Source organism: Mus caroli, unplaced genomic scaffold (genome assembly GCF_978045245.1).
Source record: "Mus caroli unplaced genomic scaffold, Mus_caroli_1 scaffold_15, whole genome shotgun sequence".
NCBI lineage: Eukaryota > Metazoa > Chordata > Mammalia > Rodentia > Muridae > Mus > Mus caroli.
This window is the reverse complement of record NW_028227270.1, coordinates 46,666,276-46,691,514: the sequence shown is the minus strand read 5'-3', so window position 1 is coordinate 46,691,514 and position 25,239 is coordinate 46,666,276. Positions and strand designations below refer to the sequence as shown.

Sequence of the window (25,239 nt, the reverse complement as noted above, 5' to 3'; positions counted from 1 at the left end):
AATACGTGGTTTCATTGTTCATAATTCATTTTCATTCGATGAGGTCCAGTGTAGAATAATCTGCTTAGGATTCTAAAGAGCATTCATTTTTCATTATGGTGACCATGACAAAGAGACACAGAACCCCAGATAAACTCCTATAAGACCCCTTTATCAAGTAAATTCTGTGTACCCTAGAGGGCTGTGTTTTTTAGCAAATTCTTAGCATCTAGCTCAGTCCCTATATCCACTTTTGCATATGAATAGAAAATATGCTTTTTCATATTTTGACCTCTCACCTCAAGCAATGTTAATGCTGTTGCTCTGTAACACAGAAATGAATTCTCTAATGAGAGTGTCATAGCTCTAGAAAAAAAAAAATAGAACATTAGGCATTTGAAGAAAAATTCATAGGCTTGCATATGAAAGGAAAGGAGCACTAGATATACCACAAAGATAATGACATCCTAATCTTCTGGGACCCACCTGAGAGCACTGGAAAGCCTCTAGCACCATCTTGCTCCTGGGGTAGGAAATTCTTTCACTGATAGAATCTAAGTAAGAGTAGGCCAGATTTCCAAACAGATGTGGAGCTGAGAGGAAGAGCAATGGATATTTGGGGGGGGGGGGCAGGGCTAGATTCTTTATACCCTTAGAATGTTGAAAGTTTATGCAGTTGGCAGGGATTAAGCACATCAGGTTGCTTTCCTATTAATTAGCACATCAGAAATGGAAATTTGGGCATATGTAGAAACCATTTAAATGAAAGGATAACTTGAGATTCTTGAGTAGTAAAGCTAAGTTGTTTAGCAGGAGTGGTTGAAATAACTAGAAGGTGACAGACAAGCACCATACCTAGTGATTGATGGGAGTTAGAAAGGATGAGGACACAAAGACAGACAACAGTGGGACCAGCCATAGGAATGTATCTGTCTGCATGCTTCTCCCTGGGCTGGTTCTTTCTATAAGAAACGCTTATTGTGCTAAAGTATTAGGCTCCCCCTTTGGGAGCACATCTCTTAGATGGTACGCATGTCATGCAACTATTTCTTCAAGATTTCTCCCATCATGGTTTCACTTAAAACTCATTCAAATAACATAAGGCTAAGTTTGAAAAAGATTTTGTATATTATGCAAAGTCATAGGGCACTTTCAACTTACTATAAACATCAGAAGTTCTTTTTAGGTAGTAAATGGTTATATATGTATTTGCCCAGTATAGAGTGTACTTATATCCTAAAAAAGAAATAGACTCAAAGGGTCTGGCCCTGACCTCTAAATTATAGTCAAATGTCTAGTAGAGACTTTTAAAAGTAATTATAGAAATATTGTACTGGTATCTTCAATATGTATTTTACTTTGGGAGATTTCTTCTTATAATGTGTGTCAGTGTGTTGAACAATTGAATTACTTGTTTCTTTACTCTGATAATAGGTGAAATCTGTGAATGTTGCTGAAGGACTCATAGAAGACCATTTTGACATCACTGTGAAAATGAGTACCTACCTAGTGGCCTTCATCATTTCTGATTTTAAGTCTGTGAGCAAGATGACTAAGAGTGGAGTCAAGGTGAGCCCATAATTGTCTCACAAGATGAGCAACCTGTGCTGGTAGTCCTGGTTTCAAAACTGGTAGCCCTGCAACTTGGGATTCCCTTAATCATAGGAAAGACAGGAAAGGTAATGATTTTATTGTCACAGATGCTTACTAGCAATGCCCTAGTAGCAAAAGGATATAGAGCACTTGGCCATGAATAAGTCACTAGTTACCTGGCTCTATTGCTATTTAGCTCTCTGACCTTGGCCCTTTTCCTTGTGGAATGTAGATTATACTTGTTTAAAATATATGAGCTGGCCATGCATCAGGACAGAGACAGTCCAATCTCTGGGACTTTAAGACCAGCATGGTCTACATAGCAAGTTCCAAGCTAGCCAGAGCTACAGAGTGGAAAAGAAGAAAAAGTTGCTTGTTGGTTTCAAGAAGGGGTCTTTGGGAAGGACAGTCTATGTCAGAGAATGTTAGAATGCTCTAGTAAAGATCTTGCTTCAAGCATCATTTTAGCCTGTGCTTAGCACTTCTGCTTTCACAGTGCTGTCACGTTGTCCAGAAGGAAAACATACTTTAAAGGGAGCTGAAGTTGCTGTATGTGTAAGTGAGGCCTGAGTAGCTAGGCTACCTGAGTTGCCTTTTCTTCTTCCAGTGGTGTAGATATTTGAAAGGAAGGTGAAGAGAATACTTTAATCTGCCCATTGCTTTGCATGTTTTATTGACTCTATTGTGCATGATTTTTTTTATAATGTCTAAGCCATGCTTACATTTTTAGTTCTTCCTTATCTTCCTTGAAACATACTAAATATACATACATATTTTATGGCCATTATGAAAGCAAATATACATATTTTATATCCTGGTCATGGCTATCATAATATCTGAAGTTTTTCTGCATTTTGTTTCTGCAGACTTTCTTTCATGTTATCTTATTCCTTTGTATTCATTATGGCTTATTCCTCAGTCAGAAGTGGACTCTTCAAGAACATGTGTCTTCCCTCCTGCCAAATGACAGAGTACTTCAAATCCAAAGATGACCTTAAATAAGGGTATTAGATTCAGTACTTTAGATTACCTAGTTACTTTAGTTCCAACTCTTAAGAACTATGAAGGTTTATTTTAAACTACAGTTTTTTTTTTTAAAGACTGTCCCATCCTTCTCTGTGTAATACCAGTGAATCACAAAGCCTTTCTTCCTCCCTCCCTCCCTTCTTCCCTCCCTCCTTCCCTCCCTCCCTTCTTCCCTCCCTCCCTCCCTCCCTCCCTCCCTCCCTCCCTCCCTCCCTCCCCTTCTCTTCTCCTCCCCTCCCCTCCCCTCCCCTCCCCTCCCCTCCCCTCCCCTCCCCTCCCCTCCCCTCCCCTCTCCCTCTCCCTCTCCCTCTCCCTCTCCCTCTCCCTCTCCCTCTCCCTCTCCCTCTCCCTCTCCCTCTCCCTCTTCCTCTCTTCTCCTCTCCCTCTCCTCTCCCTCTCCCTCTCCCTCTCCCTCTCCCTCTCCCTCTCCCTCTCCCTCTCCCTCTCCCTCTCCCTCTCCCTCTCCCTCTCCCTCTCCCTCTCCCTCTCCCTCTCCCTCTCCCTCTCCCTCTCCCTCTCCCTCTCCCTCTCCCTCTTCCTCTTCCTCTCCTCTCCTCTCCTCTCCTCTCCTCTCCTCTCCTCCTCTCCTCTCCCTCTCCCTCTTCCTCCCTCTCCCTCTCCCTCTCCCTCCCCCCTCCCCCTCCCCCCTCCCCCTCCCCCCTCTCCCCCCTCCCTCCCTCCCTCTCTCTCTCTCTCTTTCTTCCTTTCTTTCTTTTTTTTTTTAATTTTTGATATTTTTATTACATATTTTCCTCAATTACATTTCCAATGCTATCCCAAAAGTCCCCCATAGCGCCCCCCACTTCCCTACCCACCCATTCCCACTCTTTTGGCCCTGGCATTCCCCTATATTGGGGCATATAAAGTTTCTTTCTTTCTTTCTTTCTTTCTTTCTTTCTTTCTTTCTTTCTTTCTTTCTTTCTTTCTTTCTTTCTTTCTTTCTTCCCTTCCTTCCTGCTTCTCTTCCTTCCTTCCTTCCTTCCTTCCTTCCTTCCTTCCTTCCTTCCTTCCTTCCTTCCAGAAAACTTTCTTTGAAAGAAGTGTGATTTATTTTTAGTTTACCCATACACTAAGGAAATAGCTTTGGAGTTAGGTTTTATGGAGGGTTGGTATTTCCTGCTATACTTCCTGCCTTGGCTAGGACCTGATCCCACTTTTTGTTTGTAGAATCTGTCAATGCCATGAGAACCAGAGCTCAAGTCCATCTGTATTGGGCTCATATCCACAGGAGAAAATGGGTGTGGTACACTACTGACTTCCTAGTATCTAATTGACAGTGTGCTATTGCTTTCTAAGTCATCATGTATTAATGCTTTCTGAAAATACTTGAGAAAACTGCTTTGAGCCTGTATTTGTAGCTTTTCGTAGTTATTTTCAGAAGTGTAGTTGATTAGGAGCAGTCAGAATTAAAATAATGGAATTCCTAATTGCCTTCTGTAGTAGTGACATCCATATCCCATAGTAAGAAGCCATTGTTCTCTCCAGTTGTAGTAGGAAGCCATTATGTTACCTGAAAATCCTCCTGTTCTTCCACGTTAGGTTTCTGTGTATGCTGTGCCAGACAAGATAAATCAAGCCGATTATGCTCTGGATGCTGCAGTGACTCTTCTAGAGTTTTATGAGGATTATTTCAACATTCCATATCCTTTACCCAAGCAAGGTAGAGTACTACTGGCATTTCTAGGTGGCATTTGATGACCCCTATCATAGATAATATTATTATTACTGGTGACTCCCCATGATCCTCCATATTGCCCGTCACATAATGAAATTCTTAGCTAAGGTCAAACAACAGGTTGATCCTTCTGATAATCCCCTTACCTCTGACTTATCTAATCAACTGTTAATGACAGATCACTATACAGTTTCTGACAGTGCAGCCTGAGGATGGCTTTGCCCTCTGTGGTCATTAGCAGGAGGCAGAATAATGCAGGGCTTCATTTATTTTCTTTTGTCATTATCAGTACATACTTCATAGGAGAATAGAAAACAGCCCAAAAAACTTTTCTGAAGGACTACATATGCCAACTCTAAACCAAATGCAGATTTTATATGAACTCTCAAAGCTATTGGTTATTGTGTTTTTAGGAATATAGCTGCAGGCCTCCAAAATACAATAGTTTACTAAGGTAATTTCTTTTTTTGATTGTTCAGTTCCCAAATTCATTTTCTACATATTAGAGATGGCGCCAAGCCATCAGACCTCAGACCTGTTTTCCCAGGTACTCAAGGTGCTGAAGCAGAAGAATTAGAAGTTGAAGGCCAGACTAATTAAGGGAGGGAGACCTGTCTCAAAAAGTAAAGAGAAGCATGGGGGATGTATCTCATTGGTAGAGCACTCACCTTGCATGCCCAGGACCCTATGTTCAATCCCCAGTACTGACAAATAAAAGGGGGCAAAAGGAAAAAGAAATCAGAAGAGATGTACTGAGGTGCTTGGGACCTAAGCCTGACTTAGTCACACTGGCAGCAACATGATAGTCACGAAGCCTCTTTCTCCACCAGGAGCTTGCCTCTAGAGCTCCCTAATTCTGCATTCAAGGGCTTAGGTTTTCACTTTATCCTCTATTCTGAAGTTTATTACATTTGGGGAATATGTAGTTGTGAGATTGATAATGAGTTGTACTCCTTCCTACCCAAGATCTTGCTGCAATCCCAGACTTTCAGTCTGGTGCTATGGAAAACTGGGGACTGACCACATACAGAGAATCCGCTCTGTTATACGATAAAGAAAAGTCTTCTGCATCTAGTAAGCTTGGCATCACAATGACTGTGTCCCATGAACTGGCTCACCAGGTAGGAAAATTTAGTCATATGTGATTTATTTTCCTTTGAGAATTTCTTAAGAGCTTATAATGACATAAGTTTATACCCACTCCTTATTTTCACCCCCATTCAACTCTTCCTAGGTCCTCCTGGCAAAACACCTACTTCCCAACTTCATGTCTTTTTCCTTTATTTTTAATAAATCCATTTATGTATGGTTGGAATCCTTTGCTGGAGAATAGGTAGTCTGCCAGTTCCCACAACCTCAGAGAAACTGATTTTTAGTGTAATTTAATATCCGTTTCTCTTTTGCGACAAATGAAGCTACTCATACTGCTATTGTGTTTTTCATTTCAGAGGAGAGTTGTTTCTTTAAGTTTCAAGTTTTTTAATTAATTTTGAAAAGTCCTTATGTTTACTCTGATAAATTGTTTAATAAATACATTTACATTGTTAAACTGATAATCACTTTTCACATCTCTAAGTTTGTTATATCTGTTTCTGCCATAGTACATATAGATGGTACAGTTTCACTATAAAGTTGCAAATAAAGAGTCATATTTTTCCTTCAGTGGTTCGGGAACCTGGTCACCATGGAATGGTGGAATGACCTTTGGCTCAATGAAGGATTTGCCAAATTTATGGAGTTTGTGTCTGTCACTGTGACCCATCCTGAACTAAAAGTTGTACGTACTTGTTTATGTTTTTATATCTTTTATATTCCCCTCCCCACTCCCATTTGCCTCTGAGGTTGCTCCTCTACCCATTCACCCACTCCCACCTCACAGCTGTAGCATCAACCTGTGCTGGGACATCAAGCCTCCACAGGATCAAGTGCCTCTCCTCCCACTGATGTCAGATAAAGCCATCCTCTGTATCTGGAGCTATGGATCCCTCCCTGTACACTCTTTGGTTGGTGCTTTAGTCCCTGGGAGCTCTGCATGGTTTCGTTAGATGATACTGTTCTTCCTATGGGGTTGCAATCCCCTTCAGCTCACTCGGGCCTTCTCATAGCAATTCCATTGAGGTGCCCAGGCTCAGTAAGATGGCTATCTATGAGTATTTTCCTCTGTATTGGTCAGGTGCAGTTAGAACCTCTCAGGGAACAGCCATATCAGGCTCCTGTAAGGAAGTGCTTCTTGGCCTCAGCAATAGTGTCAGGGTTTGCTGTCTACAGATGGGATGGATCCTTAGGTGGAACAGTCTCTGGATGGCCTTTCCTTCAGTCTCTGATCCTTTTTTGGTCCCTGTCTTTCCCTTAGACAAGAACATTTTTGGGTTACAAATTTTGAGATGGGTGGGTGGCCCCATTCTTCAACTGGGGACAATGCCTATTTACTGGAGGTGGTCTATAGATTCTATCTCCCCTTTGTTGGGTATTTTGGCTAAAGTCATTGCCTGGCATCTGGGATTTTCTAGTGACTACCCCCAGTTCCCCATCCTCCTCTGCTGCATGTTTTTATTCGACTTCCTGACCCCTCTGTACGTATTCCTTCTTCTTAAGCTCTATATGGTTTGTGGGTATTCCGAACTTTTGGGCTGTTTTTTCAATGTCTCTACAAGCATATTTAGCATTTTGATTATAGAATTTATAGAAACGATAACTTCACTGGAAGCTTAGCAATGAGTCATCTTTGAAAATACTAACTGAACTTTCAATATAAATGAAGTATTAAATTATATCTTCCCTTAACATTAAAGAAATAGAGCTAATAATTAGCTGAATGTTCTATGCCATTTGCCAATGTTCAGGGTATTCATTGCATTTTAGATACTGGGTTCATATTACTATGAATATGCAAGATTTTAATGCATAGGATCCAAATTGACACATTGTATGAATTTTGACTCAAGTAACAAATTTAATTTAGAACTCATATGTAAATGTAAACAACCATGTTTTAACTGTAAGGAAATCATAAGCAGCAAGCAAAAATAAATTCACTTTCTATAAAAAATATCATTTTTAGTAAAATTCTTTTTATTTATGGGTAATTATTTTCCACGTTCACAAATATGTACCTATAATCCATTTATAAATAGTTATAGAATACATATTATATTATCATGCCCTGCAATACAAGTGTATCCTATTTCTAAATAATTTTTAATAATAAAATTATTATGGATACACAGTTGACTGAATATACTAAGTAAAGAAAGCTACTTATTCATTTAGGAATTTAATTTATTGTTTTTTACTGTAAGTCCCAAAGTTAAATATATATGCTTGAATGGAATCACTATACATTTTACTTCCCTATTTTATGTAGCTTTTGGGATACAAGTGGAATGATCTTCTTTCTGGGTTAACATGAGGTTAACTTTATTCCAAAGTGGTGAAAGAACATGAAATATTAATAGCATATTTACAGCCTCAGTTTCTTAGATGTTTAGATATTTTCCTTAGAAAGATTAGCAATACTGTTGTATTAGTTTTAAAAATATGAGATCAGTTGACACAGAAATTGGAATTCTAGTCCTGTTCTGCAGGCCAAGCCTTCCTCCTTTCATTCTTTTTACATTATTACCCCTTTATTTCTGTTCTCTATGTCAATAGGAAGACTATTTCTTTGGCAAGTGTTTTAATGCAATGGAAGTTGATGCATTAAACTCCTCTCACCCTGTATCCACACCTGTGGAGAATCCTGCGCAGATTCGGGAGATGTTTGATGATGTTTCTTATGAAAAGGTAAAAGCAGATTGCAGTGATGCAGTTTGGACATTAAGTTCATTAGTAGTTGAATAGAAGGCTTATAGTTCAGGTGTGGGATAGCTTGAAGTTGTGTGGGCCCACAGTCCTATTAGATGGACTTATGGTATGGTTTAAAATCTTGAAAAACTAAATGCAGCTGCATTGAAATGTATACAAACTACAGATAGTAATATTTTTCTTATCTTTTCAGGGAGCTTGTATTCTGAATATGCTAAGAGATTATCTGAGTGCAGATACATTCAAAAGAGGAATTGTACAGTATCTCCAAAAGTATAGTTATAAAAACACAAAAAACGAGGACCTGTGGAATAGCATGATGCATGTGAGTGGTGCTCAAAAGCTTTGCATTTGGGGCTGGTTAGCTGACTGCATTGTTGGGTTTTGCCCTGTACTATGGTATTCCATCCCAATGAACCAAAGTACTTTATCGAGAAATGAGAGTGACTTGTTATTTTTGATTTTAGATTTGCCCCACAGATGGCACACAAACAATGGATGGCTTCTGCTCTAGAAGCCAACACTCATCATCAGCCTCAGTAAGTCTCTCAGCCTGTCCCTGTCCACTCATGCATGTTCTCCATATTCTTTCAGTGGTATCTCTGCCAAATTTTTGAGGTTCTCAGTTAAATCACTCTCATCTCAGGGTGGTCTGCATTCAAATTGAAGCAGGCTAACAGTCTTTTAAAGATTTTCCTAAGAATCATATATGCAAGAGGATGTCCCAATCTTAGGGACAGAACTTCCCACAAACACTAATTGCTTTCACTGCACTCTCTCTAAAACAATGGATTTAGGACAAGTTTCAGTGGATGGTTAAGACTGAATTGTATCAGTCATTTCTAGAGCACTGCATTTGAAAAATGACAAATGGCAGAGAAAAATCTTAGACACTTACTGTGCATCAGGCAATGCTCAGTGTGATCAGGCATATAATGTCCTTTACTTCTCTCAACAGACCCATGAGCTATGTGCTATTATTGTTCAGGTCTTTAAATGTAGTAATGGGAAGGTGAGATACAAACCATGGTGGTAACTTGTAGAGCAGGGATTTAAATTCCATTTCAATTCATGTTTTCAACTGGTCAGCTATCATGCCATCTGAGCCACAAAATGGTCTGACTCTGTTTAATCTGGATTTGTGGGGTGTTTCCATAAACAGCTCTGGGTCACTAGAAATTCAACAAAATTTTATTTGCTATATTTTTATTTCCTTGTTTTGTTTTTCTTTCAGAGATTGCTTTATTAATAGTTTCTAGCTTATGCAGTAGGATATTTTGTTCTTCATCTTCACTCATGAGCATTTTCAGTGCAGAAGAACACATACTTTGTATTTCCAATTGCTGGTCAGGTACAAGCTGTCACCGAGCTGTCACTTTAGAAGCACAGCCTATTCATGGAACAGTTTTCCACCTTGATTGTCCAAGAGCCAGCACAGTCATGCTGGTTTTGAAAACCTTACTGCTTCCCCATCTCTTCTCTCATTCTCTTACTCACATGGCAGCTTGGTGTCCATGTGGTATGCCTGGACATTAGCTGTGCCAAGCAGGGCCAACTGTTAGGACACACAGGTTTGGAGGAGGTAATGGAAAGGTAGACAGACAAGGCTTAATGGTTGGGAGTAGGAGGGGAGGGTTGGCAAGGCAAGAAGCTAGAGAACAGAGGAACACAAGCTGGCCTCCTCTCCTCAGAGGCAGATCTCAGATGATGCATTCCACCCCCTTTTGTCTATAAACCAGCACTGGCGTCAGGAGGTTGTAGATGTAAAGACCATGATGAACACATGGACACTGCAGAAGGGCTTTCCTCTGATAACCATCACTGTGAGAGGGCGGAATGTGCACATGAAGCAAGAACACTACATGAAGGGTTCAGAACGCTTCCCAGAGACTGGGTAATGTTCACAGTGGGAATCTCTTTCTGGGTGGGATACAATCTTTGTTTTGAAGCCTGGCCCTCACTCCTTTCCTTGAGTGCTTCAGCTGAAACTGTGTGTCCTATACAGTTGACCCTACCTTCCCAAAAGGATTCAGAGGCTTTGAGTCTCTGTAAAGCTGACAGCCTATCATTTTCACATTCTCCCATTTTGCAGTTTAATAGGATGTTGTTTCTAGTTGTTGGCCTGAAGTCAGCTCTGATCTAAGTAGGCAGTTGCTGTGAAGTCACAGTAGTCACTAACATTGACTGGAGTTGACGAAAGAATTCATGTAATTTCCAGGAATTAAGAAATATTCAGTTCTCCAGAAGTCTGAGTTACATCCTAGAAGCCCTTAGCATGTGCCCTCTAAGAGTATTATTAGAAATGATGTGTTATAACTTATAAAATATTTGATGTATCTTAAACTAATTCAATCAGAACATAACTAAAGTACCAAAAATGTGTATATATGCTTTATACAGCTATGTATTACACTCAAGTTATGATGATCTGTGTATATATAAAAAGAAAGCATTTTGTAATATATATATATATAATTTTCATTTAGACAATATGAATGTTATAATATATATTATGTATATCAAGATGTATAGGGAAGTATTTTCAAGAAAATAAAAACATTTCAAAATTAGGAAATAAACTTGACAAAATATCACAATTTATTCGATAAAACCTATTCAGTTTTTCCAGTTGTCATAAAATGTCTTTGTGTCAAAATGGAAAAGTCCTGCTCCCAAATTTATCACATTTCAAATTTCATTGCCACATAATTTTGGTTTCACCGTTTTGCAGCAGTTCTCCAGTCCTGGTGTTTCTTGATATTTCTTCCCCAGTTCAGGCCATTTAATTTGCTAGGATTTCCTTCCACTTACATTTTCTCCTACTGTTTCTTCTTGATCAGATTCAGGGTGTTTGGAGAAACTCCACAGAAGAGAAGTGACATTCGTCTCTTTGGTATATGATTAAGGAGGGACATGATGCCAATCTGTGCCATTAATAGTGGTTATTATTTGAGGTTAAGCTTGGAACACTAGTCATTAATCACTTGAGCTTGCTTTTCTCTTTCTACTGTAGGGTCTGAGAAAGACAAATAGCAGTTGAGCTGGAAGGCAGGCTCAGCATACTATCAGGTCTTGGTATAACATCCTCAATACCATTCTGTTTTATACTATCCTGGCACATGATGGGTAGATGTCTTAAAAGCTGTTTGTTACGTGAATAAAAGCAATGAGCAATGTATATTTGCTTTCTTTTAGGTATTTGTGGCATGTTCCACTGACATTCATTACCAGCAAATCAGACTCAGTCCAGAGATTTTTGCTGAAGACAAAGACAGGTACTTTATTATAAAAATGGTTAGTTTAAGAAGTAAGAAATAGGGGCTGGCTCCGTGGTTAAGAGCGCCGACTGCTCTTCCGAAGGTCCAGAGTTCAAATCCCAGCAACCACATGGTGGCTCACAACCATCCGTAACGAAATCTGATGCCCTCTTCTGGAGTATCTGAAGATAGCTACTGTGTACTTACATATAATAAATAAATCTTAAAAAAAAAAAGAAGTAAGAAGTATAGAAATGGGTAGAAATCAGCTATCAAGCTTCTTTAGCTTTTGATTTTGGTGAAAAGGAATGGGAACAGGTTTAGAAGACTTGTTGGACTTAGTGGATGGCTCAGTTGCTCGAGTGCTTATCTTGCAAATGTGAGGACTTCAGTTTGAGCTCCAGAACTTAAATTTAAAAAACCAAAATGAGTGTTGCAGTGTGTGGTTGTGACCCTGGTGCTGGAAAGGTGAAGACAGAAAAATCCTAACTGGCAAGTCCAAGGCCAGTGAGTGTTCCTCTCATCTTCCTGACCGAAAAAAAAAAAGTTCAGAATCTAAAGAACATACACACACACACACACACACACACACACACACACCCTCACAAACAAAAATTCAAGTACTCAGCGAGAACTGGCTTTTTTTGTTTTTTTGTTTTGTTTTGTTTTTTTGGTTTTTTTTTCGAGACAGGGTTTCTCTGTATAGGCCTGGCTGTCCTGGAACTCACTCTGTAGACCAGGCTGGCCTCGAACTCAGAAATCCGCCTGCCTCTGCCTCCCAAACGCTGGGATTAAAGGCATGCGCCACCACGCCCGGCTGAGAACTGGCTTTTACAACCAGAAAAGTGGATAACGTTTGAAATGTTAATAAAGAAAATATCCAATAAAAAAGAAATTTAAAAAAGGAAATATCATGATATAAATTTAAACAGTTGAGCACTGTAACACTGAAAGAATAGATTAACAATGAAAATTCTCACTACTTTGTTAATACTGGGAAATATATGTTGGTCAGAAATGTGGTTGGAATATTTATATAGGTTTATAAATATCATAGAATCTGTATCTAATGCTACTGTTGACATCTGTCTTCTTGGTTGCTGTGATATAGTTTCTACAAAACACAAATGATCTCCATCTTTTCAGGATTGGAGTTTTCCCAGTTTCCTTGTGTAACCTCTGATTAGGAAAGCTTTTATCCATCCCCAGAGTAGATGGTTCTGAGATTTATCCTATCTGCTATAGATGTGCTCATCCTCCCAGAAGCAGTGCAGTGGATCAAATTTAACGTGGGAATGAATGGCTATTACATTGTGCATTACGAGGATGATGGATGGGCTTCTCTGAGTGGCCTTTTAAAAGAAGCACACACAGCAATCAGCAGTAATGATCGGGCAAGTCTCATCAACAATGCATTTCAGCTGGTCAGGTAATGCAGGCTGTGGAAAGTTGTGGCTTATTTCTGAAAACAGCTGTTACTGTTCAGATACTTAGTTTCTAGAGATGACAGTGATTGATTGATTGATTGATTGATTGATTGATGGCTAATGCATCCCCTCTCCAAGTTCTTCCAACAGGGAACATAGCTGTCAAACAGATGCTTAACCTCTGGTCTTTGAATACTAGCTGATATAAAATACAGAACCAGCATTTTAATCTTTCTCCTTAATAACTAAAATCAGGCTGAGGGAAATGTGTGGGAAGCCTTGAGACTGCATCCTATTGAGCCCCTTGCCTGTTTCTACAGCTTTGCTCTGAGACTTTTCTGGCAGTGATATGGGAGATGGATTTTGTCTCATTCTCAGTGCTTAACCTTCTTGAAGCCTTCTTGTGAAACTAAGTAATGCAGGTCCAATGTTCACAATGCAGCTATTGTACCAAATAAGAGATTTCATTTGAAGATAATAATTTCCACAGCATCTTTATGGAATATAGTTTATATAATTTGGCTTTTCAAGTGATCTTTGATGAACTGAGGCTGGAGTGAATATTATTATTCATTCTTTCCTGTCTTAGAAAGGGAAAGAGATTATTTTCCAAGCTTAAAATATGAATGTCTTCATTATTTAGGCAGTGATGAAGTTCTAAGAGAGCCATCTGGTTAGAATGAGGCAGCTCTATAATTCTCAGTTCCTATGTCCATCTATGCAAATGTAGTCTTTCCTTCTGGTTCTCTTATTTCTTCTATGAGCCTTGCAAGGTGATAAAAGCAGGGAGAAATTAAAGAATGCCTAATCAGTTGATTTTCCCTTACTTAAGTTCATCTGCATGACCTATTGTTGTAGAACTCTAGAATTGCCTGATATCCAGTTTATTTTTGAACAGAGATGATGAATTTATGACAAGGATTCTTATTTTTTTTTTTTATAAGCAGCAATCTCCCTGGCCTGGCTCTCTTGATCTTGGATTGAAGTTCTAAGCTTTGTCTGGAAGTTCAACACATAGTTTGATGTAACGGATACTAACATGTAGCATTTTATCCTAGCCACAGGCTGGATTTTGCTCTGTAATTGTGACTCTTCTTCTCCAGTGTTGTTTTGTGTGTAACAGAAGCAGTTCTAATGCAGTCATTATTTATTTATGTTTGCTGCTTTGTGAAAAGATTATTGCAATATATGTTAAACAAAAATATGATTTTCTATAAACCTGTAACCATGTTGTTTCTTCCTCAGCATTGAAAAGTTATCAATAGAAAAAGCCCTGGATTTAACCCTGTACTTGAAAAATGAAACTGAAATTATGCCCATATTCCAAGCTTTGAATGAACTCATACCTATGTATAAGTTAATGGAGAAAAGGGATATGATTGAGGTGGAAACTCAATTTAAGGTAAAGCCTGAGATGAGTCAAGTACAAAAAATGTATTTTCTTTCTTATTGATGAAAGAGTGCTTATTCTATGTGTTTGAATATATGTATTCAAATATGTGTGTTTGTGTGTGTGTATGTGTGTGTATACATACACAAATATATATCCTCCTGTACATTAAAGAAAATTGTTTGGATTAACTAGCAAATGCTAGGCTGGTACTAAATAGGTATAGTGTTGTTAGATTCTGTAATTTTCATAGTTGTTTTTCTTTATAATTATATATATATATATATATATATATATATTTATGTGAAGTTTCTCATCAACAGGAGTACTAGGCTATATGAGTTTTAAATGTTCTGTGACACTGCTCATAATCCTTGTCACTGCTCCTGCTGTATTCCACAGGACTTCCTCCTCAAGTTGCTGAAGGTCCTTATTGATAAGCAGACTTGGACAGATGAAGGCTCTGTCTCAGAGAGGATGCTCAGGAGCCAGCTCCTCCTCCTCGCGTGTGTGCGCAGTTATCAGCCCTGCGTGCAGAGGGCAGAGCGCTATTTCAGAGAGTGGAAGTCATCTAATGGAAACATGAGGTCAGTTCCCACTGAACATGCAGTGCAGCCTACTGATGTAAAGGGTGTCCTTTACCTTATCTTCCCTGTTCCCAATCATCGGCACTAACCACTGGGAAAAGCTGGATAGATGAGTCTTCCTACAGCACCTTCCTGGAAAATAAATTGCCCTTTAAAATTTGTATTTCCAACTTTCTGTCTTAAGAAATACAACAAAGAATTTCTGTGCCTAAAAAAATCAAATATCTGGAGAGTTAGAGCATGACCATAGTAACTCCCACTTCATGGAGTGTGTAGAAAATGGCTGAACTGACATGGCCATTGCCAGGCTGAAACAAAGGCAGTGGATTTTACAGAAGTTTCTCTCTTCAGAAACCCTGCTCACAATATGTAGCTATTGTTCACACTGGGAAAGATGAACAATGGCTGGAATCTCCACTCCTGCTAGGCACCAATCCTTTTGTATTTGGAACTTAATGGTGCCCAAAAATCATTTATGGCAACAGTCTGAATATTTGGCTTTAAAGGATATGTTTACCTAACCATAATGCTATTTACATTACTGACATTTTCTCATGTAATAAAATTTGAGTCTCAGTTGAATTTCTTTCACATCATTTTAAGAATATGCTATATGTGTAAGCATTTATGCATAACACTTGTTACAGTATTTCTGAGGCTGCTCAAATCTAGTTTTAGACATTTTCTCTTGTTTATTTCTATAAAGCGTAACAGAAGGAAATGGTAGTTTATGTTTTCAAAAGTGTTCCTGTGAGTATGGAACTAGTTTACAATTGGTCCCCATTACGCATCTAAGAACACTTGGTCTGTCTCAGGATCTAAAATGTTTATTCTTTTTTATAGCATCCCTATTGATGTGACCTTGGCTGTGTTTGCTGTCGGGGCCCAAAACACAGAAGGCTGGGATTTTCTTTATAGTAAATATCAGTCTTCTTTGTCTAGTACTGAGAAAAGCCAAATTGAATTTTCCCTCTGTACAAGCAAAGATCCAGAAAAACTTCAGTGGTGAGTCGTGCATTGATGTGCGTATGGCCAAGGGAATTTGAATGGCATAGGATTATTCTGGCACTTGTTCTAGCTCTATTGCCCAGGAATGATTTATTCTGCTGGAAACACTATGCAAGTGGGCACATACCTAATAAGAGTGTCAAGTAATTAGAACCAAGTATTGGGGAAAATATTTAAGGAGTATGTATTGTGTGTCTTTACAGCAGTAACAACTTTGAAATATTTAGAGACAATTCTAGAAACCATTCTTTTGAGAAAATGAGAGACTATATAGTGTGGGTCTTTTAAACATTATAGAAATGTTAGCTTTTAATCATGTTACCATAGTGGGTTTATCAAGACACTACCAATTTACCTTTGAGGACTTTATGATTGGCAAACAGAACTTTTCATTTATATGTTATTTTATTGAAGATTTTGTAGGTTTTCAATAACTTATAATTCATTACTAACATCTCTTCCTCTGATCTTTAAAGGCTTCTAGACCAAAGTTTTAAGGGAGAGATAATAAAAACTCAGGAATTTCCACATATTCTCATACTCATTGGCAGAAACCCAGTGGGTTATCCATTGGCCTGGAAGTTTCTGAGGGAAAATTGGAATAAGCTTGTACAGAAGTAAGTAGTACTAAAAAGTGTGGTGGGATTGGATGCATTTTTATCACGCCCCTCTCCCTGTGTGTGTGTTTAACTTTTGCTATTTATATAAAGGACTATCTTACATTGAAGATAACTTTTCAAATTAAATTTTTATTTGATTTAAAACTTTAGTTGACTTCTAATGCTTGCATCTGGATAGTAATGCTTTCCACCCCATCTGCTTCTTCCTGTACTCCTTGGCTTGCCTGAAACCTTCCTCCTTCAAGATCAGTATAGCTCTGCCCTAACTGATTCAGCCCTATGTACAGCTGTCATTTGTTTTAGGTTCTTAGTCTTTTAGTTTTTGGTATGAATTGTATTTTTACAAATAGATTGATTAAGCGTTATAAGATATATAAGATACTTAAAATATATATTGAATGGACATCTTTTGACATTCTCTAGATTTGAACTTGGCTCATCGTCCATAGCTCACATGGTAATGGGAACAACAGACCAGTTTTCCACCAGAGCACGTCTTGAAGAGGTAAAGGGGTGTGTGTGAGAGAGAAATTCTCTCTTTGAAACTTGAGTGGCAGTTAGCTCCTAAATATGGGCAGGAACAAAAGATGTGGCACACTGAGAATGAATCCTGTCATTTGGATGCAATTTTTGAGTTCCAATGTATATGCCTCTCATGTGACAAGCTTTGCTCTGCAATTAAGAACTTGGACTTAGCCAGGTGTGATGACATATGTTTTAAATGACAGGACTCTGGAGCCAGCAGCAGGCAGATACCTGTGAGTTAAAGGCCAACTTGGTCTACAAAGCAAGTTCCAGGCCAGTCAAGACTACATTATAACACCCTGTCTTGAAAACAACAAACAAACAAAACAAAACAATTCCCCCCCAAACCCATCAAAAACCTACAGTTTTAAACACACACACACACACACACAGACACACACACACACAAACACACAATTGGCCCTCGTTTAAAGAACTTAAAGTAAATGCTAGAGGATCGAACAACTGATATGACCAGCTATGGTGGAAGAGGCAGAGAGGGTCTACCTTAGTTTGGAACTTAGCAGACTGCCCCACGGCCCCCAGAGGAGGTACCACTTCCAGGCCCTCTAACACACCCAGGATCTTAAGATGCCAGGATCCCAGGAGCTTGGTAACACCAGGATGTCAGGATCTCAGAGGAAGCTTGACTGCCAAGAATTCTTACACACCAAAAATCTCAGGATCACAGGATTCTGGAATCATAGGATCACAGGATTCTGGAATTATAGGATCACAAAGAAAGCTGGACTCTGAGGAGTTCTAACTCAACCAGGATTAAAGGAAGGACAGGCTCCAATTAGATATATCAAGGGCAGGGAGCACTTGAGATAATCAGATAGCAGGAGGCAAGTGTAAAAACAAAAACAACAGAAACCAAGGTTATTTGGCATCATCAGAACCCAACTTACCAGTCTAAGCTTTTGGGCCTGTCACACAAGTCACTACTGGAGTGGGCGTGGCACCAACTCTCCCAGCATAGCAAGTCCTGGATACACCATCACACCAGATAAGCAAAATATGGATCTAAAGTAAATTCTCATGATGATGATCGAGGATTATAAGAAAGACACCCTTAAAGAAATACAGGAGAACACAGAGAAACAGCTAGAAGCCCTTAAAGAGGAAACACAAAAATCCCTTAAAGAATAACAGGAAAACAAAACAAAACAGGTGAAAGAATTGAACAAAACCATACAGATCTAAAAATAGAAGTAGAAACAATAAAGAAATCACAAATTGAGACAACTCTGGATATAGAAAATCTAGGAAAGAAGTCAGGAGCCATAGATGCAAGCATCACCAACAGGATACAAGAGATAGAAGAGAGAATCTCAGGTACAGAAGATACCATAGAAAACATTGACACAATAATCAAAGAAAATGTAAAATGCAAAAAAATCCTAACCTCCAAAATCCAGAGAATCCAGGACACAATAAGAAGACCAAATCTAAGGATAATAGGTATAGACAAGAAGGAAGACTTTCAAATTAAAGGGCCAAGAAATATCTTCAACAAAATTATAGAAACAAACTTCTCCCATCTAAAGAAAAAGATGCCCATGAACATAAAAGAAGCCTCCAGAACTCCAAATAGTTTGGACTAGAAAAGAAATTCCTCCCGTCACATAATAAAAACACCAAATGCACAAAACAAAGAAAGAATATTAAAAGCAATAAGGGAAAAAGGTCAAGTAACATAAAAAGGCAGACCTATCAGAATTACACCTGACTTCTCCCCAGAGACTATGAAAGCCAGAAGATCCTGGGCAGATGTCATACAGACCCTAAGAGAACACAAATGCCAGCCCAGGATACTATACCCAGCAAAACTCTCAATTACCATAGATGGAGAAACCAAGGTATTCCATGACAAAACCAAATTTACACAATATCTTTCCATAAATCCAGCTCTTCAAAGGATAATAAAGGGAAAACTCCAACACAAGGAGAGAAACTACAACCTAGAAAAAGCAAGAAAGGTTTCAACAAACCTAAAAGAAGATAGCCACATGAACAGAATTCCAACTCTAACAACAAAAATAATGGGAAGCAACATTGACTTTTCCTTAATATCTCTTAATATCAATGGACTCAATTCCCCAATAAAAAGACATGGACAAACAGACTGGCTACACAAACAGGACCCAACATTTTGCTGCATTCAGGAAACCCACCTCAGGGAAAAAGACAGACTCTACCCCAGAGTAAAAGGCTAGATAACAATTTTCCAAGCAAATGGTCCCAAGAAACAAGCTGGGGTAGCCATTCTAATATCGAATAAAATTGACTTTCAACCATAGTGATCAAGTAGGCTTCATCCCAAGGATGCAGTGATGGTTCAATATATGGAAGTCCATCAACGTAATCCACTATATAAACAAACTCAAAGACAAGAACCACATGATCATCTCATTAGATACTGAGAAAGCATTTGACAAAATCCAACACCCATTCATGATAGAAGTCTTGGAAAGATCAGGAATTCAAGGCCCATACCTAAACATAGTAAAAGCAATATACAGCAAACCAGTAGCCAACATCAAACTAAAGGGAGAGAAACTTGAAGCAGTCCCACTAAAATCAGGGACTAGACAAGGCTGCCCACTCTCTCTCTACCTATTCAATGTAGTGTTTGAAGTCCTAACCAGAGCAATTAGACAACAAAATGAGATCAAAGGAATACATACTGGGAAAGACGAAGTCAAAGTATCTGTATTTGCAGATGATATGATAGTCTATATAAGTGACCCTACGAATTCCACCAGTGAACTCCTAAGCCTGATAAACAACTTGAGCAAAGTGGCTGGATATAAAATTAATTCAAACAAATCAGTGGCCTTCTCTACACAAAGGATAAACAGGGTGAGAAAGAAATAAAGGAAACAACACCTGTCCCAATAGTCACTAATAATATAAAATATCTTAGTATGAGTCTAACTAAGCAAGTGAAAGATCTGTATGATAAGAACTTCAAGTCTCTGAAGAAAGAAATTGAAGATCTCAGAAGATGGAAAGATCTCTCATGCTCATGGATTGGCAGGATTAATATAGTAAAAATGTCCATCTTGCCAAAATTTATCTACCTATTCAATGCAACTCCCATCAAAATTTCAACTCAATTCTTCATAGTTTTAGAAAGAGCAATTTCCAAATTCATCTGGAATAACAAAAAACCCAGGATATTGAAAACTATTCACAACAATAAAAGAACTGCTGGTGGAATCACCATCCCTGATCTCAAGCTGTACTACAGATCAATTGTGATAAAAACTGCATGGTATTGGTACAGTGACAGACAGGTAGATCAGCATAATAGAATTGAAGACCCAGAAATGAACCCACACACCTTTGGTGACTTGATCTTTCTCAAAGGAGCTAAAACCATCCAGTGGAAAAAAGACAGCATTTTAAACAAATGGTGCTGGCTCAACTGGCAGTTAGCATGTAGAAGAATGTGAATTGATCCATTCTTATCTCCTTGTACAAAGCTCAAGTCCAAGTGGATCAAGGACTTTTAAATAAAACCAGATACTCTGAAACTCATAGAAGAGAAAGTGGGAAAAAGCCTCTAACATATGGGCACAGGGAAAAATTCCTGAACAGAACACCAATAGCTTGTGATATAAGATCAACAATTGACAAATGGGACCTCATAAAATTGCAAAACTTCTGTAAGGCAAAAGATACTGTCAAGAAAACAAAAAGGCCACCAACAGATTGGGAAAATATCTTCACCAATCCTACATCTGACAGAGGGCTAATATTCAATATACACAAAGAACTCAAGAAGTTAGTCTCCAGTGGAACAAATTACCCTATTAAAAATGGGGTACAGAGTCTAAACAAAGAATTCTCAACTGAGGAATACTGAATGGCTGGCTGAGAATCACCTGAAAAAATGTTCAACATCCTTAGTCGTCAGGGAAATGCAAATCAAAACAACCCTGAGATTCCACCTCACACCACTCAGAATGGCTAAGATGAAAAGCTCAGGTAACAGTAGATGCTGGCGAGGATGCGGGGAAAGAGGAACACTCCTCCATTGCTGGTGGAATTGCAAGCTGGTACAACCACTCAGGAAATCAGTTTGGCAGTTCCTTAGAAAATTGGACCTAGTAGTAACTGAGGACCCAGCAATTCCACTCCTGGGCATATATCCAGAAGATGTTCCAACTTTTAACAAGGACACATGCTCTACTATGTTCAGAGCAGCCTTATTTGTAACTAGAGTGAACCCAGATGTCCCTCAACAGAGGAATAGATACAGAAAGTGTGGTACATTTACACAATGGAATAGTACTCAGCTATTAAATACAGTGAACTTATGAAATTTGCAGGCAAATGGATGGATCTGGAGTATATCATCCTGAGTGAGGTAACCCAGTCACAAAAGAACATACATGATATGCACTCACTGATAAGTGGATGTTAGCCCAGAAGCTCTGTATACCCAATATAATTCACAAACCACATGAAACTCAAGATGAAGTAAGACCACAGTGTGGATACTTCTATCTATCTTAGAAGGGGGGAACAAAACATCCATGGAAGGAGTTACAGAGACAAGGTGTGGAGTAGAGACTGAAGAAATGACCATCTAGAGACTGACTCACCTGGGGATCCATCCTATTTACAGTCATCAAACCCAGACACTGTTGTGGATGCCAACAAGTGCTTGCTGAAAGAAGTCTGATTTAGCTCTCTCCTTAGAGGCTCTGCCAGTGCATCACAAAATACAGAAGTGGATGCTCACAGCCATCCATTGGACTGAGCATAGGATCCCCAATAAAGGAGCTAGAGAAAGGACCCAAGGAGTTGAAGTGTTTGCAGCCCCATAGGAGGAAAAACAATATGAACTAGCCAGTACCCAGAGCTCCCAGGGACCAAACCACCAACCAAAGAGCACATATGGTGGGACTCATGGCTCCAGCTGCATAAGCAGATGGCCTAGTTGGACATCAATGGGAGGAGAGGCCCTTTGTCCTATTAAGGCTCTGTGCCCCAGTATGGGGGAATGCCAGGGCCAGGAAGCAAGAGTAGGGGGGTTGATGAGTAGGGAGAAGGGAGAGGGGATAGGGCGACGGTGTTTTTCGGAGGGGAAACCAGGAAAGGGGATAACATTTGAAATGTAAATAAATATCCAATAAAATACACACACACACACACACACACACACACACACAATTGGTCATCATTTAAAGTCATTAAAAGTGAATGCTAGAGGTTCAAACAGCTAATATGACCAGCTGGTAGAAGAGGCAGAGAGAGTCCAGGCGCTTCAGTATCCAAAATCATGTTTCTCTTCTCACTTATAATATTCTATACTTTGTGATTTTTCAGCAGTCTCTAAAATCCATCTCTAAAAATAAATATTAAAGAATGAAACTTATAGAAGATAGGAGCTATGAGAACCTACACTGAAGATATTTATTACAGTCACATTGAACAGTTATCATGGAGTTCTTTGTGCTCAGGCAAAAATAAGAAATTGTAATGAAAATGTCTGGTAAGAGAGAACATGAGACATACATGTATTCTACCAAAGGAGACTTTTTTCCACTCCTCTAAAAGCTGCTGAGTGTGTTCTTGCGAGGTGTATATAAGTTGGGTATTCAGCTGTATCAGTGCGGCAGAAGACACAGTCTAGGTTCGGGAGAAATGGTAAGCGCTGGCTTTGCTAGAGCTTGTATGGAAGTACATATTTTAGCCATAATATCACCACTGTGGGCTCCTTAAGGATAAATGAAATATTTTAGCCAAAGGGTGAAGAGAAAATATTGATGACTTATTGTTGAAGAGTTCTGAAAGTGATTTTCAGTTGATGAGGAATCAATCTTGGGTCCAGTGATCTGTTGAGCGAAGCACAGGCAGGGAGAAGGGAGTCTTTCTTCTCGTCCCGAGCAGGAGGCAACTGGACTCTTAATTAACTTTAGAACAGCTCCGCATCATTCTGACTGGATCTTCCTAAAACTCAGTCTTGCCTCCACCCACTATTCCAAAACTCATAACATGGTAGTATGAAGTAGGTTTTTGAGGAATTAGCTGTCTGGAATTCATAATAAATTATGTCTTGGTCTATTCTTGCTTCCTTACTACCCAAACATGGGTTAATGCTGTGAACATCTAATGTGAAATGGGTCAGTGTTAACTACTCTTGAAGGTGAAAGGAAGCAGCACAATTTTCAGTGCTTTGGCAAAGGCAGCCTATCCATCATTCGAGCTCAAGGCTTCAGATAGATACCCAGGGATGTGACAAGAACAAAATACATTTTGAGGAGAGCGCTGCAAGTTTCTTATATCTCTGGAAACTGTGTAGATTTTATCTGGAGGGACCAAAGCAGGAATTGTAGATTGGGATAAAAATATTGTCAAGATTTGAGGTCTTACCACCATAACTTGTGAAGAGCCTCATTCCTTACAGTGTTGGCAGTAATAACACATAAGGCCAGACCCCACAGAAACAGTGCATTATGTGGTTGATGCTATTTTTTTCCCTTGGCAAAGAAGATACTCTGCACATTCTGCTTTTCAGATATCATATTTAAAAAATTTAATAAGCATCTGTGTATATATAACAGAACCCATATTAAATAGACATACTCAGTTAAACCTCAAATAAAAAATGTCAAACAGCAAAGCCTTTTAAAGTCTGGCAACTGTGAACATAGAAAAGCTAGAGGAAGAAATACAAACCTGATGTCATGTGGCATGAGCTCACTTTGTGTAGCTCAAACATAAGAGATACATAATCATATCCAGATATCTAGCACATTCTTCTATGTAAAATGTCAGCTAACATTGGAATTGTAGCTTTACCTTTCTATTAAGTTCCCTTAGATGACCATCTGCTTAATATAACCGAACTAATGCTTTTAAAAATCTTCTTCCCCCCCCAAGGTAAAAGGATTCTTCAGTTCCTTGAAAGAAAATGGCTCTCAGCTCCGTTGTGTTCAACAAACCATTGAGACCATTGAAGAAAACATACGATGGATGGATAAGAATTTTGATAAACTAAGACTGTGGCTGCAAAAAGAAAAGCCAGAGTTGCTGTGACAATATGTTTCTTGCCAAGTTCCAGAATTTATGATGAGCAAAGTTTTGTTCAATTTGAGTATTTTTAAACTAAAGAGAGTTGTTTTGGCTACTACTGAAGATATTTTCTTATTTCATTTCACTTGATTATGTCTGAGAAAAGCTTCAATGACTGTGATTGACAGGTTTAAACCCAAGTGCCCAGCTCCTTGCCACAGAAAAACCCTGGGGGCTTCTTCTCAGTTTATACTTCATGCTTCTGTGTCGGTCATTCATCAGTATTTTTGTAAGACTGAACAGTGAGGCATAACTGTGCAGTGAATGCTTGGATCATTAGCCATGCTGGGAAGTGGCTGTGCAGCAGTCCTCCTGTTGATCTCTCTGGCTCTACAGTCCTGCAGTCTCTCTTCCTGGGTTCACTTATGGGTGCTGCCTTGCAGGATCCAGTTAGTCAGACACTTTTGCCCTCTGGATTTTGTTGATAGTGTTTGGTAGTTGTGATCCATGAGGGAGTGCATAGAGGTGTTTATTTTCTTGTACTTGCCTCTGGATGACTTTCAACCTCTTACTCATAAGAGGTGGCCTTTTTTTCCCCCTGCACTCTGATAACTGCTTCCTTTTCATCCATTGGGGCACGGGGCAACAGTGGAAATCTGCTGATACCAGTCATGGTAGTACTTGTCATTTTCACTGAACCTACGTGCACATTTGTTTTTAAAAATATTGTATATCTATAACCCTCATTGGATAAGTCAAATATGAGAGCCACTTACTTTCTTTGGAAGGTTATTTTTAAAAATGCGGAGTGCATTCAGATCTGTATCAGAAATATCTCATTTTAAGATATACTTGTGAGTCACTGATCCCTTAAGTAGGGAGTAGGGCTGTAAATTCCTAAATAACTCATATTAGCACTTACTGCAAATAAATCATTGAGGACTCACTAACAAAGGACAATATTAGTAATATGTTTATATTAGTATAAGGAGAGAATTCTTTAAGTCTTAATAAATTTTTTTTCGATGTATGGCATAAGTGATAGGAAAAATATCAACATATGGTGCTGTAATATACTATGAAATAAAGCGATTTTAGGGGTCAAGGGTTCAATTGTCATATTTTCACTGGCCTAACAAAACACTTGAGATTAAATGAAGATTTTAGATGATGGCTTGTTGGCTCTGTTATTAAAGGCCTGTGGTGAGACACTATGGCTACCATAACAGGTATCAGGGAAGAATGTTTATCCAGTATTGGCCAGAAAACAAAACAAGAGCCAGATAGAAGTCTGGGGACACAGTGTATTGGTCAAA

General features: G+C 38.9%; 1 protein-coding gene across 3 annotated transcripts in view; it reads left to right on the top strand.

The window, feature by feature from the left end:
• Positions 1 to 25,031, top strand: part of Erap1 (endoplasmic reticulum aminopeptidase 1) — a 52,261-nt gene extending 27,230 nt beyond the window's left edge. For all 3 annotated transcript variants that reach the window (XM_021180595.3, XM_021180596.3, XM_085830947.1), the window contains exons 4-19: positions 1,414 to 1,548; positions 4,138 to 4,258; positions 5,240 to 5,394; positions 5,937 to 6,050; positions 7,925 to 8,056; positions 8,271 to 8,402; positions 8,545 to 8,616; positions 9,817 to 9,971; positions 11,273 to 11,352; positions 12,580 to 12,763; positions 14,007 to 14,163; positions 14,554 to 14,738; positions 15,582 to 15,743; positions 16,223 to 16,363; positions 16,790 to 16,871; positions 23,792 to 25,031. In XM_021180595.3, the coding sequence (XP_021036254.1) occupies positions 1,414 to 1,548; positions 4,138 to 4,258; positions 5,240 to 5,394; positions 5,937 to 6,050; positions 7,925 to 8,056; positions 8,271 to 8,402; positions 8,545 to 8,616; positions 9,817 to 9,971; positions 11,273 to 11,352; positions 12,580 to 12,763; positions 14,007 to 14,163; positions 14,554 to 14,738; positions 15,582 to 15,743; positions 16,223 to 16,363; positions 16,790 to 16,871; positions 23,792 to 23,947 (2,163 nt within the window). In that variant the 3' untranslated portion in view covers positions 23,948 to 25,031. The remainder of the gene's footprint in view (positions 1 to 1,413; positions 1,549 to 4,137; positions 4,259 to 5,239; positions 5,395 to 5,936; positions 6,051 to 7,924; positions 8,057 to 8,270; positions 8,403 to 8,544; positions 8,617 to 9,816; positions 9,972 to 11,272; positions 11,353 to 12,579; positions 12,764 to 14,006; positions 14,164 to 14,553; positions 14,739 to 15,581; positions 15,744 to 16,222; positions 16,364 to 16,789; positions 16,872 to 23,791) is intronic.
• Positions 25,032 to 25,239: the final 208 nt, after the last annotated feature.